This window comes from Solanum lycopersicum, chromosome 4, assembly GCF_036512215.1.
Source record: "Solanum lycopersicum chromosome 4, SLM_r2.1".
NCBI classification, from domain to species: domain Eukaryota; kingdom Viridiplantae; phylum Streptophyta; class Magnoliopsida; order Solanales; family Solanaceae; genus Solanum; species Solanum lycopersicum.
This window is the reverse complement of record NC_090803.1, coordinates 39,398,602-39,414,173: the sequence shown is the minus strand read 5'-3', so window position 1 is coordinate 39,414,173 and position 15,572 is coordinate 39,398,602. Positions and strand designations below refer to the sequence as shown.

The 15,572-nt window shown below is 32.6% G+C and overlaps 1 protein-coding gene across 1 annotated transcript; it reads right to left on the bottom strand.

Annotated features, from left to right (window-relative positions):
• Positions 1 to 957: 957 nt before the first annotated feature.
• Positions 958 to 15,314, bottom strand: LOC109120046 (AT-hook motif nuclear-localized protein 10-like). Its single transcript, XM_019213410.1, has 3 exons — positions 15,204 to 15,314; positions 1,409 to 1,549; positions 958 to 1,086 (listed from the first exon to the last, which is right to left on the bottom strand). The coding sequence occupies exons 1-3, from the start codon at positions 15,312 to 15,314 to the stop codon at positions 958 to 960; spliced, it is 381 nt and encodes a 126-aa protein (XP_019068955.1).
• Positions 15,315 to 15,572: the final 258 nt, after the last annotated feature.

Genomic DNA, 15,572 nt, shown 5'->3' with positions numbered 1-15,572 from the left:
CTTGTTTATGAAAGCTAAGAGGTTTGTATGTTACCTCTCGGGGTATTGTACACCATGTTACATATACGGTGTACCCCTATGTTGTTACACCATCCCATTTGGAAGTTCATCAAGCTCATAAATGGTAGGGTTTGCACCAAAGTTACGTATTAAGGTTTAGATATTGTGAGATATGCAACAACTATTGTTGGTGAAAATTACCATCGTACCTTCTTGTACTTGACCAATATTTCCATTGTTCAATGAAGTGTAATATATATTACTTGTTAGTTGATAGTGTTTTCTTGATAATTTTGAGTGAAAGACATAATATATATATATATATATATATATATATATATATATATATATATATATATGTTTTGTTTGATGCAAATATATGTGCAAATTACCTTGAATGAAAGGGCTAAAAAGGTCAGGTCTATGGATGTGGAAAAAGTTGAAAAAATAAATATATCTCCCTAAGCAAATAAGTATGTATTCTTGATCAATACACCATGTAATAATCATCATGACTTTTTTCGTTTTAGTTTGAAAAACCAATAATGCTACTTTAGAATAATATTTTTGGGCAATGATTTTTGTTATTTCCTAATATAGTCCCTAAATATGGAATTTTAGTGGAAATTAACATTTTGTAAATGTCTTTAAAGACTATAGTGATATTAGATACAATTAACTAATATCACATGCAAAAAAATTTATCGTGACAGTTTCAGATAACCACTTATACAATACGTCTAATAAATTGATTGATTTTCCATTGCATGGAATAGTTTGAAAGAATTTGTTCCAAGACAACTACAATTTTCGTTGCATTTGAGTATTTATTGATCAGAAGGATGATGAATTTAAAGAACATCATATTTTGTTTAGAACAAGAATAATAACAATTTCAGAAAATCCAAAATAAAATTTGTTTTACTTAGAGGTACATTAAGACATTTCTTGGATAATCTACCATTGGTATATGTGACTCATTTCCATCATAGTTGTCGGAGGATCAACTAGATGACTATCATTGAGAGCATCCCCATAGCCCATAGACTCAGGCTCTTCCGTTTCCGGAATGAATCTAACAACCACCTGGTAAAGAATCGAAAACCGTTAGCAAGTACATAATATGCAATCATACATGAGGGTAAGTATATCCCAAGGCTTTGATATAGTGATAAGAGAGAAGCATGTAATGATCAAGTTATGCACACAACAAGGTTTTTTTTATTTTTTATTTTCACAAAAAGGTTCAAAGTATAAATCCTATAATAAACTAACGCCTTCTACTTAAATGAACAATATAGGGGGTGGGACCATTGTCCATGGAATTTGGATTCATGCACTACTAGTTAATAACAAACACACAAAAAAAACTTGAACCCAAGGAAAGACATAGTTAGAAGTGCAATACCTCTACTGGAGTAGCAGCCATGAGCATTCCAAAAACGTAACCGTCAATAACACAATTATCTGCACTAGACAGTGACACGTGAAGAGTACGTGTTCTACTACTTTCTACTAACATTGATAGTGAGATGATGTGAAATTGACCCTGCATATAAAGATTAAAAGACATGCTTGATGAGAAATTTCAAATAAGTATGCTAGAAGACAGTCAATGTATATTCGGGTACCCCGTTTATCAAATTTTAGCAACAATATACATAAGAAACTTCATAACATTTTAAATTGACATACATCCGACAACTTGTGGATAACATATATGGTAGAGTCACCAAAACAAGACAAATAAATTGAAAATTAATATTACAACTTTTACAAATTAAGTTCAATAATAAGAAACTTTCTAAAGCAGCTGTTAGCTGCTTAAATTTTTCTGTCTTAAAAACAAAATCACAAGGTAATCCTTCATAGAGGAACATGATCAATTATTCCCAAAATTTATCAGCTACCAACTACTATATCTCAAAATGAAATTAATAGGGTGCATATAGGAAGAAAGTATTTGTCATCACATTAGGCAGAGAAAAATCAGGGAAAATGAAGCCTTAACAAAGTCAATTTGTTGTAATACGTGCTAAACACCGCATATTATAGGTTTTATTTTGTTTCGTACCATTTCAAGTACAATATAACATACTTAAGAAAAAAAGAACTTCAAACAAGAAAAATGACATGGTGATGAAAAATCTAAAAGAAGATTTCCACACGACGTAATTGGCACCCGACTCTAACTGACGGTCAATATGGAAGTAAAGCTAAAAGCCCATACGGGGTCAGCCAAATTTAGCAGCTTTTGATAATATAGCTTATTATGTTTAGATCACAATTATTAATATTTAAAATAACTATTCTAAAATTATGTACCCATAAAGTTAAAATTTTATCATTACAACTGATTTCATTAGGCGAAATCCAAAATCTGACTAATTGTTAATAATTTTACTGAATTACCTAATTTAATTAAAGCCATAATAAATATATTGGACCCTAAACTTGGCTTCCAATTTAAACATTAACCTTCAACTTTCATAGTGCACAAACATACACTTTAACTGTCAAATTTTTAAATAAATAAACACATTTTTTTTGCAGCAAAAGAGCGTGAAATGCCAATGCTCCCAGGTGTGTTAGTGAGACACTCAGTTGGTCCCAACTAATTAAATATATCACTCGTCAATTTTAGAAAAAAAATAAATTAAATTAGTTCCAATTAAAGATATTTTCATTTCACCCAATAGTCACTCAAAAGGACAAAACCGCAGCTAGGATAAACAACAAAAAACTAGTGAATCGCAAGGAATAATTAGTCAAGATTTCTACTGAAGATGATGTTCATATATTAATCTTCCTCAATGTAGTCCAAGTATACTTTAATTTTCCCTTTTGAAAGTTTATCTTTGACACAAGGTAGAATTGTTTTCTCATCATAAGTGTAAAATCGTTATTTTCTTACAACTTTGGGTTATTTGTAGACCAAGAAATCTTCATTATATCTCTTTTTCCACAATGACAAAAAAAAATTAGAAGTCATTTTCACTAAATATGAAGATAAATCATTCTTAAGAAAAATATTTGTTTGAAAGGGGAGGGAAAAAATGAGATTTTGATTTGGAAATTTAAAAATATGTGTAAAGGGATTCATTTAGGGTAGAGTTGTCATTTAAGAATTTGTAAAAACTATTGTGGGACTCCAAATTGCTCCTAACACGCGCAGAATAAGTGCACATCACGCGTTTTTCCAGGTAGAACTCGCGTGTTTATTCATTTAAAAGTTGTATAGTTTAAATGCATGTTGTGCACTATGAAAGTTGGAGGTTAATTTAAATTTAAAGTCAAGTTTAAGGTCCAATATAAGTATTATACCATAATTAAACATGCATTTTATTTAGTTAATATGTAATAATTAGAGTCTGAATCTAAAGGCTTAAAACGGGACTCAAATTCATCAATATCTACTAGGGTAAGCCATGATATTTACGAAGAGTGTTAAAAGATGTCCAGTGGCATACATAATTTGTAATAGTAATTACAAAAGAGAACAACTAATTGTTCAATTAAGAAGTTTAGAATTGTAAAACTTATTATACTTTAAGTGTGTTTTTGATGATCTTTTTATTTTCAAAGTAACAGTTAAGGAAAAAATTAATGATCATGTTGAGTCGAGAACGATTTTGAAGACTGAAAAAGAAAATTATAACTTGCAAGAAACAAGTCTCTAAAACTGATTAGTCTAGACATAGCTAATTTCCATACGCCATATGCTTATTTGTGCAATAATCATATAATTCCAAGTTTTGCAAGGAAGAGGAAGCTTATAAAGAAAACCCAGTTATCACAGGATTTTGAGTCCTACAAGGAGGAGGAAGTACTACAATGTTATTGAGTCAAAGTCAAAGAAGGAAAGAACTCCGGGCCTCTAAATAGGGCAGGGTTTTCTCCAAAGAAATTTGCGCACTAAGAATAGATATATACAAGCAGGACATAAAAAAGTTGTGAGAGAGTTTTGATTGAAGATTTTAGGTGTTGAATATATTAAAACTAAAGAGTTATTTTCTTATTCAGAGTTTTGTGTATTGGAAATATTTTAGTATGGTTTTTTCTAACAAGTTGGGGCAACATGTAAACATTGGGGGACATAAATCTTAATGATTTTATATTTTGAGTTTAGAAATTAGAGTTTATAATTTCTTAGATTACATAGGTTTGTAAAATGTTTTGTAGTTTGATGTTTTGGGTTAATAAATGTTTGAAACTGAGAAGTGTTTGGATATTGATTTAAAAACTTGCTTACTTTGAACTACAAATTAAGTGAGGAACAAAAAGGTCGTACGTGTTCTTAGAAGAATTAAGAGGTAATAATTCAAATGATTAGTATTAGATCAAGTTATTTAAACAAGAGTCTAATAACTCAACATAAGATGATTGTGAATTTTGCTCCTCAAAAAGCCACCATTCTTTAATGGATAATAATGCACTTGGTGGAATTCAAGAATGGAGGATTTAATTTAGGCCAAAGACTATGAACTAGGGGTCAAAATCAATGACGACCCTTAAATTCCTATCATCAAGTATATTGAAGGTATAAATATTCTAAAACCAAGACTCAGTATGGAGAATCTAATTACAAAATGGTAGAAAAGCACGCTAAAGCTAAATGTATCATGAAAAACAAATATAGGACACATTTATAAATGTTCTTGATGGTACTACTTGAGATAAAAAAAAATGAGAATTGGTAGACTCTACTATGATTACGAAGCCTTTCATGAAGAATGGAGAATCAGTTTAAGATCTGATAACAAGGTTCACCACATTGGTAGATGAATTAATAACCTTAGGAAAAATATACACAACTGAGGAAAAAAAGTATTTTGGACTCTGCCTAGGTCATGTAAAATAAAAGTCACTTCGGTAAAAGAAGCTAAATATCTTACTAGTATGACTCTGGATGAAGTGGTACAAACTTCAAAACATATGATATGAATGTTGAGAACTACAAAAGAAGTGAAGGAATCAAGGACAAGAATCTTGCTCTCAAGTTATTGAAAGCAATGAATCTTACTTAGATAATTAAAGCATAGAACTCATCAACAGGAAATTTAAGAAACTCTTCAAAAAGGGAATGAACTATATAAAAAGGCATCCCTAAACAACGATAAGAGTATTGAATATATTAGGAATCGTGGATGTTACAAGTGTGGAAAAACTCTGGGAAGTTTAGTGGATTAAATAAAGGGTTGAAAAGGAAAAGATCTGAGATAAAGCCAATAATAGAAAGACTAAGGAAACGGAAAACAGTCAAGTTATGTATACCACTAGGAAAACCGGTTCAGACAACTAGAAGAACCATATGACATTGCATTGATGGCCTTGGGGGACTCAGATCCCGAACCAGACTAAAACTCTAAAATAAAATAGGTAAACATTGTTCAAAAATCAAATATTTTATAACACTTCATAACTAGAAAGAACTAGAAAGAAGTTAAAAATTGGAAATAGTCTTCTTTTGGAAAGAATATAAAAATCTGGAAAAAAATTTAAGTATGTTCAATTGGGTTTTTGGTCAACATCAAACAACCATAGATACTAGACAAGTAATATTTAGGTGTATTTCAAGATATTCTTGGAATGTTCTTGGAATAATCTTTCCGACACCTCTGAGTTTTCATGATTCCGAGTTAGTTTGAGTGAGATATGCCTATTTGAAGTTGGGTTTCTTTAAATAAGGAAAGCCTAATCTAGATTTTAGAAGGGCATTATGGTCTTTCCCATTCCCCATACCTTATTTTCGTGTTTTGGTAATTAATTGGGGTTTAGACTGATAGGATTCAGTTTACGCTTCTACAATATTGATTTAGGGTTTTAGAGAAGTGAAAAGTAGAAGAGTAAGGAGGAGAAGGAGCAAGAATCGCCAAGTTCATTAAGAATCACTTGTGGATTTCGTAAATGGGTGATACCTACCAGGTATGTGAGTTCACAAGCGTTGGGTTTGGTTATCCACGCGCCAAATATGTTTAATTCAGCATAAATTGGTCCTTAAAAGGTTGCAAGTTTGAATGTTCTTTATGTGTGTTCTTGAATTTACTTTCATTCTTGAATTTGGATGAGATTTAGGATATTCTTGAGATTATAGAGTCGATTATAGAGTGATTTTGAGTTAGGTTCTTCTGTACATTCACTGGATATCTAAATCTAACGAAAAAATTCAGAAAAATAGTTGAGTTTAGTCGAATTGTGGTTGGAAAATGAAGAAGGAAAAATTTGGGTGAATATGGGCACTAGGTCCGCATCACGGACTTGCTCCTCAGATTTAAGAATATTCTCAGTGCATTGCAGAGCAGTCCCGGACCGTTTTGCCTCAAAATATATTTTGTGATCACATAATTAAATGAATCTCCGCATCACAAAATTATTTTCGGGTAGTGTTTTTGATCATTTATCATGTTTAGCTATCTAAAATCATTCATAAACATCATGAGATCTTTCCTATCAAAAATTACAATCCTTGAATGCATAATTCAATTCAAGGAAAGTTAAGAGTCAAGTCAAGAGAAATTCATAGAGCCTTCCAAATGTCTTTTACAAATAATTTAATTTTATTTTAGGACTTGTGTTTTGAGTTCATCAAAAGAGTAAAGATTGAAGTCATTTCTTCAAAAAAGAATATGGATACTATATTAATCCCAAAAAGTAAATGTTTTCACATTTAAACAAGAAAGCAAATTGAGATTTCCAAAATGGTCTTTGAGTCAATATCTCTGTAAAGAGTAAATGTTTTCACATTCAAACAACAAAGGAAACTTTGATATCCACATAGCCTTTAAGCTAGTTTTCAATTAAAGAGTAAATGCTTTCATAATTAAGCAACTCAGGAAACTTTGATTTTCAAGATAGACTTTGAGTGATGTTTTTAAGCAATTATCTCAAATTACAGAAAGAAGTATATTTTTTTAAAACATAAGAGCTAGTAAAATATTTTTGGAGTAGTATGGATGACCGATATAGGGGAGTTCAGAAAACTCACAGCCTCCATAAACCATGGAGACACCATGGGTAGAAAAGGGTCATACTTTTAGATGATTCCTTTAGTGATTTTTAGTATAGACAAGTGGAACCGCTAAGTAGTTCAGGTTCTAGATCCTCGGCAAGGTATAGGATGACTCTGGCAGCGTGTGGCAGATTGCTACATAACCACAATAACTCTGATGTGATGGTTGTCGGTTAGAGAAACTCTCACAAGCGTAATTAAATTCTTAAATACGCAATTTAATTGTATTTTACAGACATTATAGAGTTATATGTATCTTTGCATACACACAGAGTTGACATCAATTTTTATTTTATTTCACTTGTTCTAAACTGAATTATATTGAAATGAGTTTAAGTATGTTGAGTTGAGTTAAGTCAGGCAAGTTTTTCAGTTCCTTTCAAGCTTATGTCTTGTTTTAGAGTTCCCCTCCCATACTCGTACATTCAATGAACTAATAAATTTGGCCTGCATCTTATTATATCATGCAGACAGAGGTAACTGGGATCAGCATCTAGCGCATCGTTGATCCAATTTAGCACTGAGAGTCTTGTGGTGACCCTCCTTGCTTTCCAAAGAATCATATTTTTATTGCTTTCAGTATTAGATAGTTCATTAGGATGTCTTAGGTCTTGTTCCTACATCAATCTCAGTTATTTTAGAAGCCTCATAGATAGACAATCAATGGTTCATACGTCACTATCTTGTTATTGGCTTATGTTCATATTTGAAGTGCTACTTTGGTTAGCCAAATGTTTGTTTTTAAAGCCTTATGAGTTTAGTTTGATGCAATTATGTTATTTACCATTTGAATCCTTATCTTAATGCTTAAAGCCTTCCGCTAAGTAAGTAAGTCAAACCAAAGGTTCGCTTGGGGGCAGCAATGGTTCTCGAGTGCCAGTCTCAACCAGGTTGTTGGCTTGAGGTGTGACAACTTTTTCTAAGAAAAAACTACCTGTTCTAATGCTCACTCTCACAAATACTATACATTCTAATGCTCACTCTCACCAATACTATACAAGAACTAGTTAGGAGCAAAATTCAGTTTATAAACTCCAGGACTAGTCTAAAGTTTGAGCATATATATTTGGGAAAACTTTAATACTAACATAAAAGATAAAAACAAGATTTTTCTTCAAAATACCCAGCAATTGATTCTTGCAACATGTCACTAAAATCTTAAAACTTGACATCTAAGATGAATGTTGACAACAAAAAAGAAGTGAATAAAGCAAAGACAAGAACCCTGCACTCAAAGTTACTGAAAGCAATCAATCTGAGTTAGATGATGAAGACATAGAACTAATTAGCAAGAACTTTAGGAATCTGTTCAAAAGGGGAATGAACTATGTAAAAGAGGCTTCACTAAACAAGGATAAGAGTATCAAAAATGTTTTAAATGATGGATGTTACAAGTGTGGAAAATATATCATAATGTCAAGAAAATGCCTATGTAGGAAGTTGAGTGGATTCAATAATGGCTAAAAAGAAATTATATGAGAAAATCCAATAAGAGAAAGGCTAAGGAGAGGTAAAAACAGGCAAACTATGTATACCGCTAGGGGCACTGGTTCAAATAACTCTAGAGTGGAACCTGACTAGATTGCATTGATGGCAATGGAGGACTTAGATTCAGAACCAGACTCTGAAGTAAAAAAGGTAAACATTGTTGATGTCAAGCTCTTTTCCAAGAAAAAAACTATCTCCTTTAATGCTCACTCTCGCAAATACTGTCCAAGAACTATATAGGAGCAAGAATCAGTTGATAAACTTCATTACTAGTCTAAATTTTGAGTACATATATTTGTAAATATTTACTACTAACTTAAAATAGAAAAACAAGATTTTTTGTTCAACATACCCAACAACTTGATTCTTGCAACATGTCACTAAAGCCTGAAATCTTTTAATTAAATGTTTATTCCTAAAGAAAAGCAAAAACAGAATGATCAACTTAAGTATGAACATTATGTAAAGAGACTCAAAAATGAATTTTCTAGGATTAAATTGGAGCTTGAATGATAAAATAAATGGACAATTTGGTCCATGATTGTAACACATCTTGGAAAAAACACTCGTAATATGAGAACTGGAATAAGTGTTAAAACGATAGTAAAGAAGGAGTTTCTACATAATGCACACTCTGTGGTAGAATGGGCGACTCTAAAAATAGTTTTCCTAAATCTTGAAATATTTTTTAAAAATAAAACAAGATTATTAGTATGTGTGAAACACACCAAAGGAAAAGGTGCAAGAGAAAACAAAACTACCAAACTGGATGAACATAGATCTCATTCATCCTTTTGATCAAAATAAAGTATTCAAGTTTATATGGGTTTCAAATCTAACCCTTGATTTATTTATTTTTTGGAAAAAGTGAGAGGACTCAAGTAACACTGGTATATGGATTGCGCTCTCAAATCACATATCTGGAGATAGAATAAAGTTCCTCTCACTTGATGAAACAAAACGGGTGGAATGGTAGCATTTGGTTGAGTAAAAGTGGTCAAATCAAAGGCATAAAATAAAAAGGCAAAACTAATGAACACTCAATCGACAAAATTTTTGATGATGAATGTTTGAATCACAACTTTCTTAACATATCACAACATTTCGATAAAGGAAATAAGGTAAGTTTCTCTTCAACAGGAGCTAAAGTAACTAATCATAAAACAAAGGAAGTATTCTAACTGGACAAAGATAAAAGCATGTAAACATTGTAGATACTACAAAGGTACCTACAGAAAATCTTGTATGTCTAAGTGTAATGGATAGAGATCCTCTACTATGTCATAAACTCCTAGGTCATGCGAGTCACGTATAGTAAAACAAACTTATTTTTAAGGACCTAGTAATAGAACTTCCAAAAACTATGTTTAAAGAAGAAAGGATTTATGAAGCATATATTCGAGGGAAAAAGAAAACATCTTTTTTTAAATTTAAATAGGTTATGATCTCAATCACGTCCATAGATATGGTATACATGGATCAATGTGGACCCATGAGAATCAAGAGTAAGGGTTGGAAGAAGTATGTGTTTGTTCTAGTAGATGATTCTACAAGGTACACTGGGACACTATTGCTTGCTTCAAATAGGGAGGCATTTGAAGCCTTATGTGGCTTAATAAGAAAATTTTAAAAGAAACTGGACAAATAACTGATAGCTATAAGGTGTAATCATGGAACTCAATTTGAAAACATAAAATTCATCCAATATTGTGAATCTCATGGGTTGACCATAACTTTTCCTCTTCGAGGCCTCCTCAACAAAATAGAGTAGTAGAAAAAAAATGTCAGAACCATTCAAGAAATTGTTAACCGTGATGATTGCAAACAATATACTAATCAATTCTTAGTTTAAGACATGAATACTACTTGCTAAACAATAAGCACATGCATATCTAGATCCACGTCGGATAAACTTTCGATGACTTACTAAAAGGTAGAAAACCTAACATATCTCATCTAAGAACCTTCGGGTGTAAATGCATTATTCATAATAATAGAAACAATGTGTGAGGAAAATTTGATGCGAGAAGTTATGAGGAAATTTTTCTAAGATACACTTCACATAGAAAATCTAATAGGGTACTAAACAAAAGTTTACTATGTGTAGAAGAGAGTGTGCATGTAGTACTTTCTGAAATCAATGTTATGTTAGACCAAAGGTTGTAGGATGATGATGAACCATCAATATTATATGTTGAGACTGTACATGAATAGGTAGAAAAACCATTTACCTCTCTTTCAAATGATGTAAGCACTATTCTCTCTCATGAAGACAGCGATAATAACTTTTAAAAGAACACTTGAGGAAAATCAACGGGAGCTAATTAGATGTTTTTGCTCAGAACCAACATCGGATTGTACTAAAATACTACAAGTACCTGGGGTCATATCCAATATATAACATACTCACAGATCTGAGATCAGAAATATTGACCAGATTAGGACGAAAGAATCATTGTGCATTCAATGCATTCCTTTCTAGGGTGGAACCAAACAAAATTAGTAAAGCCATGCAATATGAAGATTGTATCATAGCCACGGAGGAGAAAGTAAACTAATTTAAGACTAGTAAAGTGAGTAACCTAGTGCCAAGACCACGAAACAGTACAATCATCGGAACAATATAGGTGTTCAGGAACAAGTTGGATGAACATCGAACTATAACATGAAACAAACCAAGGTTGGTGATTCAAGGTTACAATCAAGAAATAGGTAGAGATTATGATGAAATCGTTTCTCCGGTTGCAAGAATAGAGGCAATAAGACTACTTAGAGTATTTGTTTTCACATGGAATTCAAATTGTATCGAATGACTGTAAAAAGTGAATTTTTGAGTGGTCTACTAAAACAAAATGTATTCGTCAAACAACCCCCCACCTTTGAAAATAATGACTATCCAAACCATATCTATAAGCTTGACACAACTCTCTGTGGGTTAAAACATGCACCCAGTTCATATTGTGACATATTATAAAAATTTTATTAAGTCATGGGCACGCAAGAGGTAGAAGTTGACAACACTCTCTTTCTTAGGAATAAAGGAAAGTAATTCCTAATTGTATATGTATACGTGCACGACATAATCTTTAGAGATACAAATAAAGGATTCACGGATGAATTTTCCAGCATAATGAGCAATGAGATTGAAATGAGTATGATTGGAGAACTGAACTATTTTTTTAGGACTTAAGATCAAGTAAACACCTTGGGTACATTAATCTATCAATATAAGTATGTCAGGAACTTCTCAAAAGGTTAAAAGTGAAGGATGCACAAATGATGAATACTGCAATTGCCCTTTTTACTAAGTTAGATAAAGAAGGGACATGTTCAATCATAGATCAAAAGCTATATAGAAGAATGTTTGGGTCACTTATGCATCTTACAACTAGCGGGCATTATATTGTGTTTAGTGTGTGATTATGTGCTTGATTTCAAGACAATCCTTAGGAACCTCATCAATAATATGTTAAACTAATTCATTGTTATCTAAAAGGGACTAGACACTTGGGACTCTAGTATTCGAAAGCACACAATTTTTAACTAGTAGGATATGTTGATGCACACTATATTGGTTACTTAGTGGATAGGAACTCAGTTATTAGGATCATGTCTGATCTCTTGAGAAAAATAGAAATAAAATTTTGTACACTTATCCACTACCAAAGCTGAATATGTAGTTGTTGCATAATGTTGTTCTCAATATTTATGAATCAAACAACAACTCAAAATTATGGGTTAAAGAGTAAATGTGCTCCAATTTTTTTTGTGACAGTATTAATGGAATAAACATGGCAAAAAACCCTGCTCAAAAAAATACAAAACACATTGACATCATACATCACTGATGACATAGAAAAAGGACTGGTCTCTACGAATATTTGCATTACTGAAAAACTAACCGCAGATATCTTCACCAAGGCATCAGCAAAAGAACACTTTGAAAGGAAAAGGTTGGAACAAGGGATGATTATCCCTACACCAATTTTAAAACATTTATGAAACTATAGCTAAGTATTCTTTCGATATCACAGATTAACGTGCACTTTAATATAGAAACACAGGGTCCATCAGATCTTAAAATATAGGTATGTACACCATTCTTATTGAAAATTTCATGATTTCAAAACTATAAGCAATAACATTATCCTTCAACATGTCATAAGAAACTTGTAACAACATACTTCAATAATGAACTCATTATCAAAAATATGACATCATTATGGCACACTAGAAATCATTCCAAGTAAAACTATGAACATTCACGGGATTAACCATCACACTTTTTCCTACTTTACCATGAAAACTCCATCATCATCTACCCTCCATTAAACATAGAATCCACACCCTCCCACCCCACAAGATTGGTCAATGTACTATTCAAGGAACATGTATACACTTCTATTTTACCAAAATTGTGTTTGTGGATGGTACAGGCATATTCCATTTAGATGTCCTTCTAAATGATACAGCACTTTCTTAGTAGGAATCTAGGGTTTCACATGAAAGTGAGGGAGTTTTGCAGGGTGCACCTAGTAAGAAGGAACACACCGAGGACCTTACCCTTAACCTAGTTACTCGTTACGATCAACATTGGTGTATCTCATAATGGGGAACTATAATTTGAATCAGCAAAACCTGGGTGTTCTAGTATAAATATTGAAGACATCATGCACATTGAAAATTATAACCTACACGTTTAAGGACACTACTATGAAAGGATTCTACAGTATTTCTGGTGTTATGTTCAGACAAGCCTTAGGAAACCCTCTCTACTATGACATCTACGGTTGTCCCTGTCCACATCCTTGGTCAAACTAGATCTTGATAAAGGTATCCTTACCTTTCCACCAAAAATTCTAGATCTTCAAAGACGGACTTGTTTGTTCCTCCTTCAAACCCTACCGAAATCACTGATGATGTTGATGATATTGCATGATCTAAGGTCAATGGTCATGAATCATCTAGTCTGACCAAAAAACAAGTTCCTCAACCCAATCCTTCCAAAAATTCTACCCACAAAGATCTAGTCAATGAGTCCACTAACACGGATAGTAATGAGAGTGTCATTCCTTCCTCTGAGTATCTTGGGGATTCTTATACTTCTGAGGCCGAATCTCAAGGATAAATGTAGGTTACTGAGTTAGGTGTTGATATAGAACATACCCTAGATGCCAAAACTTCAAGGACAATGATTTTTAGAGAACATAGTGTTCTCTATGGTAGGGTGATTATTGGATTTGGGGGTCTTGAGATGCGTACACTTCTGTTCCTTCAAGGTAATGTGCACCACAATATGGGAAGGGTGGAAACTTTCCAGTTCTACACCAATGCGACTTGTCATCTACTTTTATTACCAACATAACCCGATGTGATTCTTTTATAGAGCTCCTAAATGGTTGGCTCAAATTTTAGGGTTACTAATAGTGGTTAGTGTCATTACGTGAAAAACGATTGGCCTCCATTTGATGAATTACCTAAATGTATCTTACTGATTTGCGAACGATCCCACCTTTGAATTGCACACCAAAGTGAAGAAATGAGCTATCATACCACTACATAAGCTACTATTTGATGTTGTTCATAAGATTATCTTCTCTCTCCATCAAAACGCACCGAGGCTAATTTTGACCTCACACTAATGGAGTTACTACTCTGCCAAGCTCCCATAAATCTTAGTAGTCTTATATTATGTCATATGCATCAAATTTGTGTCTAGGACAAAACACGTCATTTCTGGGTAGGTTAGGAGTGAATTTTTACCACTTTGGGGTTCTAATCAAAGTGTTGCAGTATCAAACTATGAAGGATATTTTAGGTGTGTTGAATCAGGTTGTGGTACCTACTCCTAGGATAGGGACTAATGGGCCTCTTTAAAGTTGAGGGCATCGTGGGCTGCAAAGGATGTTGAGGTTGCTGGCTTACAGGCATCTCATTTTGGCCTCATTGGATCAGATGTATGTATATTATGGTCTTGAACATGCCGACTTGGAGGATGACAATGCACGTGTGAAGGCTGATCTTTGTTGTTCTCAGGATGCACTAGAGGTTGAAAATTCCACAAACTCTGCAAACCTAAAAGGCCTTTATGACCAAAGAAGGATCTTTCCTCTAATTGAAGATTTGAGGTTTGTGTAGAATCATTCGGATGAGTTTTTTTAGTTAGTCTAAGTTTTTATTTACCATAAGTTTCTTAGTGTAGGTTAGTTAAAAAGTTTTGGGGCAACATGTAAACATTGGGGTGTTTTTTCTTGATTTTTGGAACCAGAGTTTATAATTCCTTAGGTAACATAGATTTGTAATAATTTTGCAGTTTGAATTTTTGAGTTAACAAAAGTTTCAAGTTGAAAATTGACGGGTTGTTGATTTACAAACTTGCTTGCATTGAACTAAAAATTAATGAAGGAACAAATAGTTTGTACTTTTTCCTAAGAAGAATAAGGGAGGTCATAATTTCAATAGAATCTTTAAAAGGTAATAGACACAAATAGGGTAGATGGAGTACATCTTAATGGATATGTTATACTGGTCTTTATCTCTTAAGTCAAAAATAATTAATATGTCAATGTACAGCTAAATAAAGACCAAAAAGTCAAATTTCTGGGACTTATAACCAACAAATCTAGAATGAAAACAAAAAAATATACATTCCTCAACATAAAGGAAGATAAAAGGTAAGTGTGTTTAAGCTAAAACTTATATATACCTCATATGTCACAAGGTCACCACCCATTGCAGACTGGAGGGTGACACTGGATACTTCTCCACTTACGGATAGAATAGACATAATCATTTCTTCTTGTTGTGCGAAATCCATTATCTTGAATACAATGTCCTATATAATAGATAATAGGTCTATATCATTTAGTAAAGTCAAACAAAAAAATCCTACTATAAAAACTTCAATTCAAGAACTATTTTAAAAAAGAAGTTCTATAATGGGTATGATATAAATATTATTTTAAAATATATTATACTTTTATATTTTAAGAAATGGAGTATGAGACCAGAATAATTCTCTCATTATTCATTGATTTTTCTTCATCAATCTACACAAGTTATTTACCTTCGTCAG

What these genes read in the sequence shown, in the direction of transcription:
- LOC109120046 (XM_019213410.1), bottom strand. Translation starts at nt 15,314, where the DNA reads ATGGATTTCGCACAACAAGAAGAAATGATTATGTCTATTCTATCCGTA. An exon ending in GTGACCTTGTGACATATGAG is followed by an intron (nt 1,550 to 15,203) that starts GTATATATAAGT and finishes CTTTATATGCAG; the next exon opens with GGTCAATTTCACATCATCTC. An exon ending in TGGCTGCTACTCCAGTAGAG is followed by an intron (nt 1,087 to 1,408) that starts GTATTGCACTTC and finishes ATTCTTTACCAG; the next exon opens with GTGGTTGTTAGATTCATTCC.